The following is a 19,913-nucleotide window of genomic DNA, read 5'->3' as shown; positions in this document are numbered from 1 at the left end:
CAGAGATCTTGGACTTTGCCCTGAGAGAATCTCTAATTCAGTGAGAGGGCTCTGATCCTCCTGGAGCCCTGAAATCATTCCATTTGCCTCTTTTTATATAGCCTTCACCATACACTCGTTCCGGAGATTGCAGACCTGATCAGCCTGCAGTAACTGAGGGCTATTATTAACTGGATAAGTCCCCAAGACACTGTAAGTAATATCAAAGATAACAGCTGCAAACCAGTTTGGCTCAGGACTCAATAGCCACAAATGACTCTATACAAGGACACAGACAGAACTTCAAAGCCACGATCAATCAGCTTTCAGGTTTACAATACACTTCAGTTATCTAGGATCACCTATAGGCAACATGGTCTTTTTTGGTACTGGAAATCAAACTCAGGACCTTGAGCTTGCCAGGCAGGTGCTGTGCTACTGAGCTACATTCCAAGCCCCTCACGGCAACATGGCCTTATACCTGCTTTTCATATGGTACAAGAACTGTGTACAGACTTAATTACTATATTTATCAAACTGTAATATAATAACTTATGTCTAACCTCCACTACCATGACTTGCAACAAAAACTGCATTTTGTTCATTTCATTTTATCAGTAAAACCTAATCCATAGTGGGTTCTCCATTAGCCACAAAACAAGACAGAAATAAAATAGGTTTTTGGGGTGATTTTCTTTTCTGATACAAGGACATCAAAAGAAAGCTCAAGAGTCCTTATTTTGGAATTAAAATTAAATACATACAAATGTAACAAAGTCTCCAAAACAGAGGTGTAACTTCTAAAAATCTTTATAATCACTTGTTTTTTTATTAATTTCCTAAGATATCATAACTCAGCTTGATTCAGAATAAAAAATGTTAGGCTCCAGATGGGATAACCAATGTTAAGTTGTTTAGATTTGGGGGGATTTTTATTTTACTTTATTTTTGCAGTGCTGAGGACCAAACCCAGATTCTCACACATGCCAGGCAAGCACTCTGCCACAGAGTTACATCCCCAACCCCAATGTGAATCACTGAACACATCAACTTTAGATTCAAAATCTCTGCTAAAATGATCTCTGCGGGAAGGGCGTGGTGGTGCACGCCTGTAATCCTAGCACTTGGGAGGCTGAGGCAGCAGGATCCTTGCAAGTTCAAGGCCAGCCTGGACTACAAAGTGAACTCCAGGCCAGCCTGAATTGCATAGCGAGACCTTGTCTCAAAAAGACCAAAAAATAAATAAATAAATAAAATGATCTCTGCCTTGCCAGATTACACACCTGTAATCCCAGCACTCAGGAGGCTGAGGGAGAAGGATTGCTAGCAGTTTAAGGCCAGCCTGGGCTACATATTGAGTCTAAGGCCAGTGTGTGAACTACACAGCAAGACTCTGTCTCAAAAAAACAAACAAAAAAAGAATGACCTCTGCCTAATTTTATCAACTTTTCTGAAAATCACCAAAATCAGTATCACCTTCAGATTCCTCATCAGCAGGTCAAAAAGGATACGGTGATTACTCTGTATCTTGTATCTCTTAGTTAAGTTTATTAAAATACATTTTAAAATAAATATTTTGAACATTCCCCCATCAATACAGTGAAATTATAAAATGTTGCTTCTTTCTACAAAGACACAAAATTAGCTTGAAGAAAAAATCCAGAGGCCAATGAGGCTGTTTCAAAGACATGTTGGAGGCGCCTTAAGATCCTAGAGATATAGCCAGGTGTGGTGGTACAGGCTGTAATCCCAGCACTCAGGAGGCTGAGGCAAGAGGATCATTGCGAGTTCAAGGTCAGCCTGGGCTACAAAGTGAGCTCAAGGCCAGCCTGAACTACATAGTGAGACCCTGTCTCAAAAAGACAAAAAAAAAAGATCGTAGAGACATCAAGGATCCCTAGGGTCAGTCGTATGCACAGGCTCAGAGGTCAGCTTGATCTTGAGAACCTCTGCAAAGCCATCGCCAAACCAGCAAGTGATATGTGCTCTGTCCACAGTGAAGTAGAAAAGGCGGTCCTGGCAGAGCTTCCGCCGGTACACTGAGCGGGGATCAGCAGACAGCACAGCCTCGATGGCATACTTTGCTTCCTCTGTTGACCGAAAATACCTAAAAGACGCTTGGCCAGCATCTGCAACGAGAAGAACTCAGCTTACTGCTCAAAATCACGCAGGTTAAATGTCATGACAGTGGGGCTTAGATATGGAATGTGATTGGCTCCTTACACATTACTTGAATGAGGTGGGCAATCTACTCAGTGCATCTCTTTCAGTGTTTTACACAGAATGTCACCTTCAAATGGTATTTACTGCCAATAGATTTCCCGGTGTATCCTTACATTCTTATTTCACTGAACAAAAAAAGTATGCTGGTATTTTTCATTAGTCTCCTAACTAGGAGAAAGGGCTTTCATTTTCTGTCAACTAAAATGCCACTTTTTCTATATTCAGTGTAGACCTTTTTAATACCTTCTCAAGGAAATAAATGTGTAAGAGTTCCAGGACTTTCCAAAAGTCACAAGAAAGTGAACCAAACCCATGCCTATCTAGAACACTATTATAAGGAAGGGAGGGCACATCAGTGTCACAGCCCCACTGTTACAAGTAACTCCATGTCCCTAACAAACGAAAACAGGTGACACTCTGGGACAAAAGAAAAGGAGACGCACACAGAGAAAGTATTCAAGGGCATCATGAGGGAGCCAGCCACTCTGTTCCACCCTAGTGCATACTTCAAGGAGATATACAGATGCTTACTTGTCAAGGAACAAAAACTTTCATATTCACATCATTCTTAATGTACTTCAATTTTTAAAAATACAATATAAACAAAACAAATAAAAATAATAACTATGGCTACAACATGACAGACACCTAAATGAAGGCCAGCCCCTTCTGGAAAAGCACATAGACAGTATTGTAAAAATGTCATCCCCACTCAAAATATCATTTGGAGTAGTGGTGGGTCTTTATCTTTCTTCGAGTGGAGCTGGTTTTTATAAATGGCCAAAAATCACTCTGGGCTACAGCCAGAAGTAAGTTGGTATATAAGACCATGAAGTACATTTTTTGATGAAAAAAAATGAGGCCAAATTACATGGTGACAGGATTCTTCTACGGACTGGCTCATAAAATGATTATAAAAGGCCACTCAGGGGAGTTCACTTCAGGCCTCCACAGCAGCGTTTCAGGCCGAAACTCCAGGCCTCTGCATGGCTGCTGATGCCCTGTACTCCACTTCCTGTCCACTCGTCCTCCCTAGCTGAGCTTACGCTCTCTCCTCTGCTGTTCCTCCAGGAAGTCTGCCCGTATTTTCTGACCTTACCCTAACCAGCATTCCTCTCTCCTTTCAACACCCACTGCTTCTGCCCTGTTATGGTTTGTGTCTGCATGTCCCCCCAAATCCTCATGCAGTCATGGGGCAGGCTTCTACGATTTGTGATTGATCCATGATCCAATGCTAGGATTACAGGTGTGAGTGCTACACCCATCCTGGAGCGGGTAGTTTGCATACAACGTTAAGGGAGGGGAAGAGGCTGCTTGCTGCCATTCCTCCCTTTTGCTCCTGCTGCTTTTGCTACCTTTGGTGGCCATGAACTGTAGCCCCATTCTGCCCTCTGCCATGTGCTGCTCTGCCTCAGAGCCAGCCAAGTATGGACTGAAACCTCCACAAACTGTAAGCTAAATAAACTTTTCCTTCCTTCATTTTGGGCATTGGGTATTTTGTCTCAGTAATGAGAGAAAAGTAACCAAGACATGCCCCAACCTCCTGCCTTAACTTCTGTGCTGGCATTAGTTCCCTCCTGTCAACCTCTTTCACCTCTCCTAGGTACTCAGCATCCTGAAGCTATCTCCTCTCTCAACTGGCTCTGAATTTTGTTGCTTGCTATCAATAAGTTCCTGTCTTACAGTTACGCTGTATACTTTTTCTTTTAACTACTTTTTATGAATAAAGCATATTTGAGACACCTCAGACATTGCACTGTAGACTGAGTAACTTTCCACAGTAGGTAGCATTCAACAATAATCACAAGGGCCAGGAATATAGCTCAGCGGCATAAACACCTGCCTGGCAAGCTTGAGGTCATGAGTTCGATTCCTGGTTTAACAACAACAACAAAAAACAATAATCACAAGACAAGGGTAAATGTGACATAAAGTGCCTATGGCTGCGCTCCTTTGTCCAATCAAAAAATCCTTTCCAGCTGACCTTCCTCCTCCCATCAACTGTATACACTGATAACAAAACTTTAAAAATAAAGTTTTGTTTTTTTTTTTTTGGTATTGGGAATCGAACTCAGGACCTTGAACTTGCCAGGCGGGCGCTTATGCCAATGAGCTATACCCCAGCCCAAAAATAAGATTTTAAAGTCAAAAGCTTTATTGAAAAAATAAAGTCTTAGGCCAGGTGTGGTGGCGCATGCCTGTAATCCCAGCACTCAGGAGGCTGAGGCAGGAGCATCATTGTGAGTTCAAAACCAGCCTGGGCTACAAAGTGAGCTCATAGACGGTCTTGCACAGCAAGACCTTGTCTCAAAAATACAAAAAATAAATAAATAAAAATAAATAAATAAATAAAGTCTTAGTAAAGAATGAGATGGCTGGGTGTGGTGGCCCGTGCCTGTAATCTCAGTACTCCGGAGGCTGAAACAGCAAAGACAAAAAAAAAAAAAAAAAAGGAGAGAAAGCACAGCCCCCAAGTGGCATCACTGCTCCCATACCCAGGGTGCATATGCAGAGGTGCAGGTGGTGCCCTCGTACTTGGCCCAGGCTGGCACAGGGGGCTAACCCCAGTGCCTAAACCCTGAAAGGTGTCTGCTTCCATAAAAAGGAAGGATGCCTCTTCCTCATCTGCAAAAGGCATGAGGGTGGGCTGGTCCTGCCAGGAAGATATGGGGAAATCTCCAGAGTTAGCTGTAGCATTTGTCTATGGCCCCAATGTTTAGATCTCTTTTTTCATTCCAACGACTTCAGGTTCGAGTGACAAAAGTCAAACACCCTCTTAATCTTCTGAATTCTCTCCTTTCTTTTAAAGCGGGGGAATTCTAACATCTATGGTTGCTAAAGACTTTATTTTCTGGGTATGGAATGAAAGGCTTTGTTGTATAATTAAATTCCAGTCTGCTTTTGCCTGCCACTGAGGTTGGACAGTCCAGAAATCACTTATAGTCTGCTCTGGCCAGGGATCTGATATTAGAGATGGCTCCTGACCTTTGGGAATACTGAAGTCAAGTTCCTCTGCTTTCTCCTTCCCCAAGATACAACTTCCAGTCCGTGAAATGGCCTGTAAACTCTCATGCCCTCCCCGCAGCCTCTCTGATCTCTGCTCCTTCCACTCTGCCTTTCTTCAGTCTGCTGCCATGCAGCCTCTCACATGCCACACACCCTCTGTCCTGGGGTAAGCACTGGCTGTCCCTCCAGTCCTTTTCCTGGACAGCTTTGCTCCGTCTTTCCCCACTTAGGCCTCTACTCGTATGTGTCTTTTCCGGGACACTTCTTCCTGCCATCTGCTTAAAACTGCCAATACCCAACACTGCTCCATGTAAGTATAATGTTTCTGTATGTTTTGCATAATTTGCGTGCTTACTATGCTCTTAGTTTGTCTCTCTCCACCCCATTAGAATGCAAGCTTCAGGAAGGCAGGTTTTCTTTTTAAAATCTTTTGCTAGCCGGGCATAGTGGCATACGCCTGTAATCCCAGCACTCGGGAGGCTGAGGCAGGAGGATCGTTGCAAGTTCGAGAGCAGCCTGGGTTTCAAAGTGAGCTCAAAGCCAGCCTGAACTGCATAGCGAGACTCTGTCTCAAAAAGACAAAAAACTAAATAAGTAAAAAATAAAATAAAATAAAATCTTTTGCTCAGTTTTGCTCACTAATATATTCCAAGGGCCTAGAACAGCACCTGGTACCCAGAAGCAATGCAGAGAACAACCGCAGAACAAATGGATTTTCTTCTTTATAAGGCCATCGCCTCTTAACCCTGTAACACAAGAACAGCTTTCTACCTTTTTGAATCTAACATCTACTTAGCAATTGGCTGCTTCTTACTAGCATCACTGTTTGCACCTCTGAACAACTTATTCCATCATTCTAGACTGCTGCTTGGATCTGCTGTATGACAGGGAAGCCAAATCACATGTGCTAAGAACCATGTGTTAAACGGCCTCCAAAGGAAGGGCCCCATGGCCTCTCTCATGACAGCACATGTCAGTAGCGCTAGGTCTTTGCAGGGCAAGTTCTGTGCAAAGAAACTCTTGCCCTCCCTGTAGGTTCCTGGAGTCCTCTATGCCAAGGCTACTTGATGGCCAGAATAAAACACAACACTTCTCTAGTCTGGTAATAAAACAGAGAAGAAACTTAAGTGTATCTAAGAACAGAACAAGCACAATTCAGCTTCTGAATCCTGTTCAAAAACTCTGAGAATAACTATAACAGGAAGAGAAGGGGCTACCAACCATGGCCGCTGCTGGAGGCAGCCACCATGCTCTGCAAATGCTCTACTGAGCACCTAGAACTACCTGTGATCAAACTGTTGTTAAACAAAATACTAACTAATATGTTAGTATTGCGCAAATACCGGTTTATATTCTTTATTTCTTATACTCACAAATACTCCATATAACTTGGCCTCAAAAATACCACACCTGGGTAAATCTCACAGTGAGTACAAGCTCATTTCTCATTCAGGACTAAGAGACCAAGGATACCTGATGTACCTCCTGAGCTGAGCTGCTGAAGGTCCATCTCTGCATGAGGAGTAAATCGGACTTGTAAAGGGGCCGTGGGTGCCTCTTTCACCCAGGCAGGAACAATGCTGTCAGTCATCCTGGTCCTGGCCGGACAGGGATGAGGCATGGGCTGCATCTCCACACTGTCTCCTTGTACAACTAGGGCTCCTTCCCCACTCCTTGGCCTCCTATCTGTACCTTCTTCTTGAGGGGTCTTCTCAAGGCCATGTGGGCCCATCTTCTCTTCTGCCACATTCAGACTCTGATGGCTTCTTGGTTCCACACCAAGATCCGTTGCTCTCTCTCTGCACCTAGACAAACATTGCTGGATTTCTGTTGCATCACTGTGTTTCAGGTCGTTTTCTTCTAAAGCTCTGTCTTCACAACATTTAAGTTTCTCTTTCGTGCTTTGGTAGAGCTGTGCTGCATCATATCCTGACAGCTGTTGCTGGTCATAGCTATTCGTCTTACCATCAGACTGGGACACAGTTTTGGGTTTATGCTGGTTATTCTGCATATTAAAGTCAGCTAAAGGTTCCATCAAATTTTGGGGTGAGTCATAATCAGCTATGTAGGGCTTTATGTCTAGTACTGGTGTGCCATGTATCATGTCAATTCCAGACAGGTATATAGCTCCACCTAGAAGGTGAACAAAATCCTCTTTAAAATATATGTGAAGAACAATTGGAAGACACAATTATACCCTAAATCCTCTCTCCAACAGCCTGCTTGTGCCTCACAGAGCTCATTCACATTCTTCTCATACACCGGGCTCTATACACCTACTGTCAACACAAGCTTTTCTTTCTCGCTGGAACCAGTTCTTCTTTACCTGCCAAACTCCTACCTGCTCTTCAAGACTCTTAAAAAATATGTCTTCGCCAAGCCTTTCTGGCTCTTTCAGACATAAGCATTCCTTCTGGGTCTCAAAGAGCAGCCTGCGTACAAACCTCTGCTAGAGTCCTCTTCACATGAAATAGCAACGGCCTGCCCAGTCTCTGTCCCTACAGTAAGCATGGGTGGAGTCCACTCATCTTTGTATTACTGGTGCCTCTAATTGTCCAGGAACAGGACAGTCCTCAATGTATCACTGAAGGACCAATGAGAGTTTCCACTGAGGCAAGCAGACTCTAGGTGGCCCCACTGATTTCCACCTCATGCCCTTGTGCAGTCCCTTCTTTTGAACGGAACTTACTTCTAACCAACAGAATATGGCAAAAGTACTGTGATGCCCTCCAGTGATGAGGTTTCCATGTAAGACCAGTACTAGCAAGAGGACTCGCTTGAGAGACTTTCCCTAAAACCAGAGGACATAAGCAGGCATGGTGGAAGGGCCATGTAGCAAGGAAATGCAAGTTGCCTCTGGGAGGTATAGGCAGCCTTTAGGAGTAGAAGGTGATCTCCAGCCAACGCTAGCAAACACCTGAGACCCTCAGTCCTACACCTACCAGGAAGTAGTGGTATAAAGTGAGTTTGGTTGTGGATTCTCTAGTGAGCTCATCCTCCTGACCCACAGAAAGATAGCAATGTTCCAGATACATCATTAATGTGCAATGATAAACTGATGCACTTTTGGTAATTTACTATACAGCAACCGAAATAAATTCAACAAGACTTAAACAAAAGTAATCAGCAAACAAATCACCATTATCAAATATTAAGAGGGGCTGGGGATTTAGCTCAGCGGCACAGCGCCTGCCTGGCAAGCGCAAGGTCGTGAGTTCAATTCCCGGTACCAGAAAAAAAACCAAAACAAAAAAACAAAAACAAACAAACAAACAAAAAAATATTAAGGACAAGTCTCCTGTTGTCCCACTTGGACAGATACTGTCCACTTCCTACTACTGGTATAGAGTCTACTAACATGATCCATGGAAAATGGACCAACCAAGAACTGAAAAACTTCATGTGGTCACATTTGATTCTGTCTTCATTTAAGAAAAACATGACTACTCACAGACCCTGATTTCTAAAACATGCATACTGTTAATGAGCCTGGAACTTCAGAAAGATGAGTTTGGACTTTATAAATGATAGATTATACCTAACAATGTCTGGAGGAAAATAAAAGGCACTGTAGCATAGGTAAGAGCTCATGGGGAGACTTGTATCTTTGTATATGACTCCCATGCTGTGATTTTTCCCTGACACTTTAATAAATTTTTTTTTTCTGGTACCGGAGAACACTAAGAACACTAAGCTATATCCACAGCCCTTTTCATTTTTTATTTTGAGATAGGGTCTCACTAAATTACCCAGATTGGCCTTGAACTTGTGATCATCCTGCCTCAGCCACCCATGTAGGTAAAATCACAGTTATGTACTACCAACACCTCACCAGGTTTACTATACTTTTTCTTGTTAACCTGTTTTCTGTTATAGGGTTGTCAGCTATGACCCCTTCCCATGGGTAGGAAAGGAATCATTCCCTTTTCCATTTCCACATTATTTATAATTGATTTTTGTGCTTGTTCTTTCACCTTTTCTGATTTGACCTCTCCCAACAAAATTTAAAGTTGTTCAGACCAAGGATTTTTACCTGATTTGATTACCACAGTATCTAGCACCTAGCACCTCAAACACTACCTGGTGCATATTCAATGGTAGAAAATATGTACAGGTTGCACGAATGATAAAATTTCTCCACACAGGTATCTAATTTAGTAAGCTGTCACACACTGATAAGGTGGATGGACCAGCTAGTGAATTTCCTACCTACCTAAAACCTATTGTGTTGGTTAGAGTCCAGCACAGGAGTTTTAAGTTCTACAAAAATAAAAAGTAAAATCTGTGTAGAGTCTAATGCTCTGAAAGAGTATTCTTATAGATTTTTGTCTTATAAAATCTTCAATACCAAAAAAAAAACAAATTGAAAAAAAAAAACAAACAAACACCTCCAATGGAGTCTGACAGGGAAGATCCTTCAAGCTAAAGCAAACTTCTAAACTACCTGCTATTTTATCCTTCACCTCTCCAATAAATACACTTATTGGGTCAGAGTGATTTAAGAATGGGAAGCTCTCTAAAAATTTGTTGGCTACATAGGAACATGCAGTTAACTAGCTTGCTAGTCTACATAGGCACTTTTACAGTCTAACAGATGTTCAGTCCCCCTCCCCACCTCCACCCTTTCCTGGTCCTGGGGATTGAACCCAAGGGCACTTACAACTGAGATACACTCCCATTCCATTTTATTTTTTATTTTGAGACAGGCTCATATTAAGTTGCCCAAGCTGGCTTCCAACTTGTGCGCCTCCTCTCAGCCTACCAGAGTGCTGATTCTCCCAGATGTGTAACTCTTCAGTGTGCTTCATCCCACAGCCCTGCCCCACAACACAGCTGATGGCTGCACTGCAGTCACAGTATCAATTTCCTCAAGGCTGCAAGGAAGAAAGGATACCCCACTGTGCCATACCACACCTGCAAGTACAGCTAGTTACTGTGTGTTACATTAGGAAGAATCCACTTTTTAAAAAGCACTTTGTATATACCATATTCCAACTCTAAGAAAATTTGGTTACTAATTTTTTTTTCTTTGAGCTGCTGAGAATTGAATCCAGATCCTCTGCATGGTGGGCAAGTACTCTACAATTGCATTACATCCTCAGCCCTTTTGTATTATTTATCTATTTTTGTGATACTGGTGCTTGAACCCAAGAAATTCACACTGAGCTACATCCTTAGGCCTTTTTTATTTTAAGACAGGGTCTCACTGAAGAGGAAAATAGTTAAATTGTTGTTTCTGAGGTCCTATGCCAGTCTGCAACTAGCTATTCCTGATCAGATTTGTTTTACAGCACCAAGTGTGTATTTCCCTTATCTAACTGACTCCATTCTCAACCCATATGTTACCTCAACCAAGCGTTTCCTGTAACTCTGAGCTTGCCCAGACTTTAAACTTGCCTATATGATATAATTTTCCTTTAGGCCAATCAGTGATAAGGAGATAAGATGTAACCAACCAATAACCGCCAATACTCTGCTTCTCTACTTCCTGCTTGCAAATCTCATATAAGCCCTAGACTACCAGAGATTGGGACCTGACACTTTGGGAATGAGTCCCAGTCAGGTCCATCAACATTAATAAATCTGCACCCAAATCCTGCGTGACATCTCAGTGTTTCCGTTTGCTGCAGTATCACTAAGTGCTAAATTGCTCATGTTGAGTTCAAACTTGCAATCCTCCTCAGCCTCCCACAGTACTGGGATTACAGGCATGTGTTACCATGTTTGCCTTGGCTACATGAATGATAAACTGTTTGCTTTGATCACATGAATGATAAACTCTGAGCATCCTGTGAGAATATACTTCTTAAAAAGTTTTCACCCAGCACTCGGGAGGCTGAGGCAGGAGGACTGTTGTGAGTTCAAGGCCCAGCCTGGGCTACAAAGTGAGCTTAAGGCCAGCCTGAACTGCACTGGGAGACCCTGTCTCTAAAAGACAAAAAAAAAAAAGTTTTCAATGCTAATATTCTTTCAGTCATCAGTTCTTCCTCAACGTCTGGGGAGTCTCAAGAGTTAATATCCCTGGTGTTCATATGAACAGCAGCTAGCAAGGAATGCTGTGCTGATTTTACAAAACTTTCTGGAGCAAGAAAAATAAGATAAAATGAAATGAAATGAGTTACCTTCTACCTTCTCCAGTTTGGCCAGAGTCAGTCCTATTGCATTGGGGCGATGAGGGCTCCTTGTAGAAAACACTCCAATCTTTGCACCATTCAGCCTAGGGGGCTGCACTTTTGCCTTATAGCTCAAATGGCCATTTTTGTGAAAAACAAACAAAATCCTACAGAAAGTAAATCAAACCACTGAGTGAAAGAAGTATAAGATATTTTATTATAATGATTTTGGGGTGGGAAATGCCATCCCTCACAAATTAACAGAAAAAATGTTTTTAATGGAATTAGGCAGAAAATAAAACCATTACCCTTCCTTGAAGGAAGAGAGACATCTCTACAAATTTGTATCTAAGGCAATGACTGACATCCAGTACAAACTTAACAGGCATTTGTCACGTGCCTGAACAAACAATACTAAGTACATGTTGTTTGCCAAGCAGTATGCTAGACATTTTTATACTTATGTCATGTAATTTTGTTAATAATCTTAAGAAGTATAATTTATCCCCCTTCTTAAGGATAAGGAAAACGAAGCTCAGAAATATTAAATAATTTGACCAGGCCTTCCTAAACAAGATACAAAATAAAAAAAAAACAAAACAAAAAAAAAAAAAAAAAAACAAGATACAAAATCAAGAAGCCATAAACAAAAATAATAACATATTTGAAATCATTAAATTTCTTACTACAAAATGTCAACTAAGAGGAAATTCTGCTATATGCAGTGGGTTAATATCTGTGGCATACAAATTACTTCCACATAAATCACTAAGTAAAGCTGAGTGTGGTAGCATTTGTCTGTAATCCTAGCACTCTGAGAGGCTGAGGCAGGAGGATGAAAAATTTGAGCCCAGCCTTGACAATTTAGCATTTAGGTGAGACTCTTATCCCAAAACACAAAAGGGCTGGGAAGCTGGGTGTGGTGGCACACACCTATAATCCCAACACTTGGGAGGCTGAGACAGTAGGATAGCCAGGAGTTCAAGGCCAGGCTGGGCTACACAGTTAATTCAAGGCCAGCCTGAACTGCATAGCATGATCCTGTCTCAAAAAAAAAAAAAAAAGAAAAGAAAAGAAAGAAAGAAAGAAAAGAAAAACGTCTAGGAATATAGCTCAGAGCAAAGGCCCTGGGGTTCAACCCCTAGTACCCTCCCCCCACAAGTAAAGGAGATGTTTTCTTCAAGTAAAGGACAATACAGTATAATACAGGATACTAAGCAAAGAAAATAAACAGACAACACATAAAAGAATTACAAATACCTAAGAATCATATCAAAAGATGTTAGGCCTCATTAATAATTAAGAAATTAACCCAAAAAACAAAAAGCTGTTTTACCCCATTAGTCAAAAATGTAAAACGCTAATAACATATTGTTTTGGGGAGGACATACACTGTTGTTTAAATTTGTTCATTTTAGAGCAAAACAGTGCTAGATGTGTGGTCAAATGATGGTACATCTATATTTTGCAACAACAGACAGCTATTAAAGAGAAAAAAAAAAGGCCAGGCATGGTGGTGCACACCTGTAAGCCTATAATCCCAGCACTCAGGAGGCTGAGGCAGGAGGAGCTCAAGGCCAGCCTGGGCTACATAAGCCAATTCAAGGCCAGCCTGCGCTACGTAGTGAGACCTGGTCTCACCAAAGAAAAAAAGGTAAATCTGTATGTACAACCATGGAGGCTCTCCACAATATACAGTGTTAAGTGAAGAAAGCATCTTCCATTTTTAAAATCAACATCCACTCTAAATGTGAATATATAAGCTTTTATGTGTATTAAAAAGGGAAAAAAGAAAGAAGAAAATAGGTTGGTATGAAATATATCAAACTGTTAACAATTATAACCTCTGAAGAGCGTTGAGGGGTAAGGATGAGAAGAAAAAATAGAAGGGGTAAGTAAAAATCTCTGTATACTTCTGAATACACCTTTCATACAAATAATGTTTTTTAACTTATGTAACTCAATCAACATCATACAGACTAGGTCAGACCACTCATGCTTTTCTAATCTACCTATATTCTAATTAACATGAAAACCTATTTCATTTTTTTTAAACCTATTTCAGAATAAACTCAATCTAATTTGAGGTCTCCACCAGTAAAATGAGACCAATTCGGACTACTAATGTTAAGGGTGAGGAAAAACGGACAGAATTCCATATCATAGTGAGTAGTACCTAGATTTCTAAGGTCTCTTGTCTTTTAGGAAGAGTACACTTCATTCTTCCCAAGTCTAGAGCATGAGTCTACAACCTTTTTCTGTAAAAGATCAGAAGTATTTTAGGATTGAGACCACTCACTACTCTTAACTGTTGAACTCTGCTACTGTGGCAGGGTTGCACAATACCAAGCACACACAATACATAAATAAATGTGCATGCCTCAGACAGTACATACACAAATGGACATGGCTGGGGTCCCATAAAACTAATGTACAAAAGCACGCAGTATGCCATATTTGGTCCACAGGCTATAGACTGAGGACTCTTCCTCTTAGGGCTAGCATAATAACCCACGGGCAGAATCGTGGAGGTCTACATTTTCAGCTCAACAAAAAGGATTCCTCACAACTACAAACAACTGCAAATGAAGCACATCCCCTCCGTGGATCCACTCTTTCCTGAAGGTGTTCAAATGATGCAGACAACCACATGCACAAGTGCAGTATGAGAATGCTATACGACAGCCAAGGGTGGTATGAATGGCAGACTCCAAAGCTGCCTTTAACTGGGGCAAGTTCTGGCCCAAAGTACCATTTTTAATTATAAAAATAACTTACCAAACGTGAGAAAACTGTTCTAAACCCATCAAGGAATGTTCAGGATTATTAAAGATGCTCTTTCTAATCCTCAAACAGGCCCGGGAATAGCTACAAATGGATGGCTGCCGCGGAGTTCCATTCTTGACTGAGAAACAGGATTCCAAGTAGCCTATTGGCTCAGTTAAAAGATTCCCTACAGAAGACATTAGATAAGAAATCATTAGTCAAAAGGTCAAAGATGTAAAAAAAATGTTTTCTCTAATGCACTCCTTTCAGTTTTAAATCTACAGTAGTAGGTATTATGTAACTATTTTTTTTTATCAGTTTGCTTTGAGATGGGGTCTCCCTATGTCGCCAGGATGGCCTGGAACTCCTGGCCTCAGCCTCTTGAGTGTGGTAACTACAACGCATGCATCACTGTGCCCATCACATTCTGAATTTATAGCTAACTTTTTCCACTGTATTTCACAAGGGACTTATTAAGTTCTTTGAAGAGATGACATAATATGGACACCTGAACTCTTCTGGAACCCATTTCTATATTCTCTGTGCACTCCTTGGGATAATAAATGCTATGAAATATAAATGCTTAATAATTTCCGAATATAAATGTTATGTGAAGCAGGGGCCTGAGAGTATCCATACAGGGAAATTCTGATCCTCTTTCTCTTGCCTCATATCCCATACAAACAAACAATAACAACAAGTCAGTGGGCCTACCAATTGGTAAACTCGTACAATGTGGGTAGGGTACAAGAAAGAACAAACCAGTTCCTGCCCTCAAGGATTTCCAGACAGAGATGCACAAGTAAAGCAACAGCTAAAGGGTTTTACAAAGGGAGAGACAGAAGCACAGGTATGCCAGAGCAGTACTGGCATGAGAACCACATAGGAAGGGGGAAAAGTGGTTCCTCAGAGAAGCCTAGGAGGGTTCAGACTGGTGTCAGGAGATTAAAAAAAAAAGCTAACAATTCAGGGCCACTATATCAGCTATGTGCCTTTGGGCAAAACTAGCTTGCCTGTCTGAATGTGTTTCCCTGTGTACAAAACAGGGAGCCAGGTGCATACCTATAACCCCAGAACAAGGGAGGCTGAGGAAGGCGGAGCACCATGAATTCATCGCCAGTCTGGGCTACATAGTGAGTTCAAGGTCGATCTATACTATACAGCAAAATCCTGTCTGTCTCTCCTCTCCCCATTTCACTCACACACACACACACACACACACACACACACGGATAGTAACACCTACTTTCAAAGCTATAAAGAGGAAGGAACCTAATACAAACGAAAGTACTCACAAAGGAGTGATTTTTAAGGCCCATGCAGGCTTTTTCCTCATTTTAGTAACATTACAACTATGTTAACTGTCTACTAAGAAAACACTTCACAAATTATTAATACAAGTTTTTAAACACAAAGCTTATGTACAGGTGTTGCTCTGAAAGTTCAGGTTCTTTTCATCTGTGCCTGGTCTATTAAATTACCTTTGTTATACTTTGCTTACCCACCACAGGTTCCTCCCCCTGCCAAAATAACTAGAACAAATCCTCCACGCTCCTGGAGTTCCTTGTGGTGCGCTGTTTTCTAAACTTTCTATCTTCTCCATTGTTGACAAACTTCCATTTTTCTTAGCCTGGATTCAAGTTTCTCTCCAATTGTAACCCGCCTCAAGCTCTAAAAGTCTCTGAGCCTCGGCTCCTGCTTTTCAAAATATTGGACCTGCAATCTGGGATTGTGCAACTTTTTTTTTTTTCTGGTACGGGGAATGGAACTCATGACTTCGCACTTGCCAGGCAGGCGCTGCGCTACTGAGCTGTATCCCTGGCCGGTAAACATTTTTTAAAAAACGAGCAAAATCTTTAACCAGGTAATACCAACTTCTACGAAATTTAAATTTAACAGAACATATACAGCCAGGCATGGTGGCACACGTCTGTAACCCCAGCACTTGGGAGGCTGAGAAAGGAGGATCATTTTGAGTTTGAGACCAGCCTGGGCTACAAAGTGAGCTCAAGGCCAGCCTGAACTGCATGGCGAGATCCTGTCTCAAAAAGAAAAAACAAACAAAAATGGGCCGAGAAGATAGCTCAGCGGCACAGTGTCTGCCTGGCAAGCACGAGGCCCTGAGTTCAATTCCTCATACCAAAACAAAAACAAAAACCAGAACGTAATCAAAAACTTTGGTGTTAAGAACTTTCATTGCAAACGATGATAACTAGCAATTATATAAATGATCAACAAATAGGGAACTGGTTAACTATATTACAGCATATATCTAAAACAAAATAGCATATACCATCCCTTAAAGTTCATTGCCGTGAAAAGATCTTAGTAAAATACATATTTTTAAATGTTACAAAACCATTCTCTCATTTTCCCAATGTGTACACAATGAACACGTGGGCCACTTAAATAGCAAGATATTATCAGTGGTTTTCTCAGGGTGGATGGTGAGCTATTTTTCCCCTTTGCTTCCTCTATTTCCTAAAATTAATATATTTTGTTCACTATGAAAAGGGGTAGTTAAAACGCGCAAAATGTGCCTATCTTTCAAGGCCAGTGTAAAACCACTTTGTCTCCCCACAACTTTCCTTCTCCCTCATTTCCCAAATCATAGCCTCCCTCTCTCACAGGATTTAATTCTTAGCACGATGCCAGCTTTACACATCCTGTCTCCCCTATAGCAGAAAGAACTCTTTAGGCAAAAAAGTCATTACACCACACGCGTCAAAGCCACTGTGCCAAGACTAGCTCACAGCTCAGTCTAGGTCTGAGACCAGGACAAGCGGGGTGACGTCATCCCGCTCGCCTAGAACGTATCACGTGGTCGCCGGAATACGTGACCCGTACCTCTGCCGCAAGTCGGCCAAGGTCGCACGTTAGTTCAAAATCTCGCCTTTCACATTTCTTTTAGCACCAAAGTCAGCCGCCTAGGCCTATGCCTCTCCTGAGTGCGGCACTGCCAACTGCCTGAAAGTTACCTGTCTCCAAGGTCGGCTTCACGCACCCGCACGGGGTCGCTGTGGGGCGAGGCCCGGGCTCTTCCAAGCGATGCATGGCTGCAGTCGCCGAGGCGCACCCCACGCTTCCGGATTTCCGTTTCCGCTCTCCATACCCCGCGCCTGCGCCGTAGCAGCGCTGACGAGGTGGCGCGGTCCTACGGTGGGCGCGGTAAGTGGCGCCGCGGGTCCCCCTGAGGTCTGTGTTGGGGCTCCTGGGGTCTCTTGGGACGTCGCTCCTTCCCAGTGGTCGTCTCTGCAGCCCAATGTTCAGTTGCTGCAGCAACCTACAGCCCTGAGTTCCCGCGCTTTGTGCGGAGGCGGACGCGTGGCTGGAAATTTAACCCGCAAAGACGTCTCACGAATCAGTCATAAACCACCTGCAGTCCCAAAGAATGACCCTGTTTTGTTTTGTTGTGTTTGTTTTGAAAAAAGGATGCGTATATACAATCACCACACAGCAGAAACAGTGGATGTTAAATGTTTGCAGTTCTCTTGGGTGGTGGGACTAGAGGTGATTATTTATACTCCTCTGTATGCTCGTTTTTCCTGTAGTAAGAAAAGAATCCGCGGTAAATCTTATTTCAAGGGTGATCGATGTTGTCAAGGGAGCCCCCACCCAAGGCTAGGGCTTTAGGAATGGGGACTGTTTCATGTACTGCACACATACTTAACCGGAACTGAAGCGAGGGGAAAATTATGAGTCAGTGTGCACGTCGAGAAGATTGTCATGATTTCCCAGCACTTCTGAAAAGTTGAAAGCCCACGAAAAGGATTGTTTCATCCCTCGCAGTGACAGTCGTCTCTGCGCCGATAGCCCATCCTTTACCTACTTAATTGTAAGGCCCTCTCACCAGTATCGTTTCTCTGTATACGTAATTCTGTTTCTAGGTATTTATGGTGTTGGTTGAGAAGAAAAAAAAAATTACCTGTAATATAAATTAGGCAAAGTCCGTACAAATCCACAGATTAAAAGGCTTACCGACCATGGAAACTTGTCTCTAGTCTGTTCATTATCACTGACCAATAGTAGGTCACTAGCAGAAAGTAACCGCCAGTAGGAGACAGAAGTTAAATAGCAGATTGTGAATTTTTAAAAAATACTAACCGATTATATTAATATCTTGTCCTATGGCAGTTCTTTTCTACAGGAAATTTGCAAAGAACTGCCACTGTTTTGCTTTTAGGAGGACCAGTTCTGTTCAGCAGGAGAAACAAGAATCCTTGTGTAACAAGTACACTTGTAAAACTGGGCGGAAATGTCCGCGCTTGCCACTAGATGCTGCTGTTGAGAGTGATGGTATCTTTTCACTCATGGAGAGTCTAATGTTGAAGAGATGTTTTGTCCCGGAAGGTGTGGAAGGCGTTTGATGATCACACAAAAACAGTAATTACCAACCATGACAAAGACTGAAACTCAAAGCAGACGTGGAGACACAAATGAAATAGATTGATACTTTTTTTTTTTGAGACAGGGTCTCAATTTGTAGTTCAGGCTGGTCCTGAACTCATTGTGTAGCCCATAGGGTAACTGGGGCACGGTGGCCCCAAGCCTGTAATTCCAACTATTCTGGAGGTTGCATTGGAGGATCATAAGAGGCTGGGATCTGTTCCCCTAGTGAACCCTGTTACGAAAGGTGGGCGCTGGGGATGTTGCTCGGGCCTCCTTGGGTTCAATCCTAAGTACTGTAAAATAGAACAAAAATAAAAGTGCTATTCAAGTTACTACTTTCAGAGGATTTTACCTTTTAAAAAAAGGTATCACAGGTGGTGCACAGCTGTGACCCCAACACTCCAGGAAGCTGAGGCAGGAGGATCGCTGTGAGTTTGAGGCCAGCCTGGACTACATTGCAAGAGCCTGTCTCAAAAAAAAAAAACAAAAAACTAAACAGTTGTGGTACAAATGGTCATCAGCCTGTGGTGCTTTAAGATGTACCCCTCAGTAGAGTGATTCTTAACCTCATTTGAATGAGTACCATTTTGAGAATTAAGGCTCAGGTTTGACCTTATTACACATCATTTTCGATGTAATATGTTAGGGTTCACAGATTTCTAAAAGCAACCATCACACCTACCATGAGAAGATGGCAGCACAAAATATTACATGGATTCTAGCAGTATATTTCCCCCTTTTTCTTGTGTGTGTCTGTGGGGAGGGTACTGTGGACTCAACCCAGAGCCCTTGAACTGGGCTATATCCTGAGGCCTTTTTTTAAATTTATTTATTTATTTATTTATTGTACTGGGAATCGAACTCAAGACCTTGCACCTTGCACTTTCCAGGTAGGCACTGTGCTACTGAGCTATATCCCCAGCCCCCAGCCCTTTTTTATTCTGAGACATGGTTTTGCTAAGTCACTAAGTTGCCCACACTGGCCTTGAATTTGATCCTTCTGCTTCAGCTTCCCAGGGTGCTAACATTACAGGTATGCACCACTACACCTGGCTTCATGCAGGATTTATAATTCTATAACTGAAAGGTTCTAAACCATGAAGAAAACTGGAAAAAATTAAATGCACATTGGTATTTGGATGAGAGTGATGAAAAAATGCAGATGTTGTGTGTGCAGGAAGTAGGGGAAGAGAACAGGTCAAAGGGGATCTAAAATGCAGAGAAGAGTCTGCTTCCCTCAATGTACTATATTCCTCTTTCCATCTACTCCCCCATCTTTTTCACCTTTGTGCAGATAGCGCAAATGGAAATCTCTTAAGGTTCATCTTCACAAGACACTATTAGAACTTCAGATTTCACTCAACTCTTTTTTTTTTTGAAAGCATTCGTGTTCTTTTGTTGTTTTGTTTTTTTTTTGTCTTTTTGAGACAGGGTCGC

The 19,913-nt window shown here is 42.1% G+C and overlaps 2 protein-coding genes across 3 annotated transcripts in view; one reads left to right on the top strand and one right to left on the bottom strand.

Moving 5' to 3' along the window:
* Positions 1-1,781: 1,781 nt before the first annotated feature.
* Positions 1,782-17,159, bottom strand: LOC102020012 (chromosome unknown open reading frame, human C9orf156). Of its 2 annotated transcripts, none has more exons than XM_013513222.1 (5): positions 17,066-17,159; positions 14,100-14,274; positions 11,331-11,488; positions 6,682-7,341; positions 1,782-2,108 (listed from the first exon to the last, which is right to left on the bottom strand). In XM_013513222.1, exons 1-5 carry the CDS (start codon positions 17,139-17,141, stop codon positions 1,867-1,869), a joined length of 1,311 nt encoding a protein of 436 aa, XP_013368676.1. In that variant the 5' UTR covers positions 17,142-17,159; the 3' UTR covers positions 1,782-1,866. The 2 variants fall into 2 exon arrangements, with proteins under 2 accessions (XP_013368676.1, XP_013368677.1); XM_013513223.1 differs by having other exon boundaries at positions 6,901-7,341.
* The window catches only part of Anp32b (acidic (leucine-rich) nuclear phosphoprotein 32 family, member B), an 81,540-nt gene continuing 78,747 nt past the window's right edge, over positions 17,121-19,913 (top strand). The window contains exon 1 of the mRNA XM_005382838.2: positions 17,121-17,255. Within this exon, the coding sequence (XP_005382895.1) occupies positions 17,136-17,255 (120 nt within the window). The 5' untranslated portion in view covers positions 17,121-17,135. The remainder of the gene's footprint in view (positions 17,256-19,913) is intronic.

Source organism: Chinchilla lanigera, unplaced genomic scaffold (genome assembly GCF_000276665.1).
Source record: "Chinchilla lanigera isolate Chin_1 unplaced genomic scaffold, ChiLan1.0 scaffold00018, whole genome shotgun sequence".
Classification (NCBI taxonomy): domain Eukaryota; kingdom Metazoa; phylum Chordata; class Mammalia; order Rodentia; family Chinchillidae; genus Chinchilla; species Chinchilla lanigera.
The sequence above is the reverse complement of the archived record's forward strand: the minus strand, read 5'-3'. Positions and strand labels throughout refer to the sequence as shown.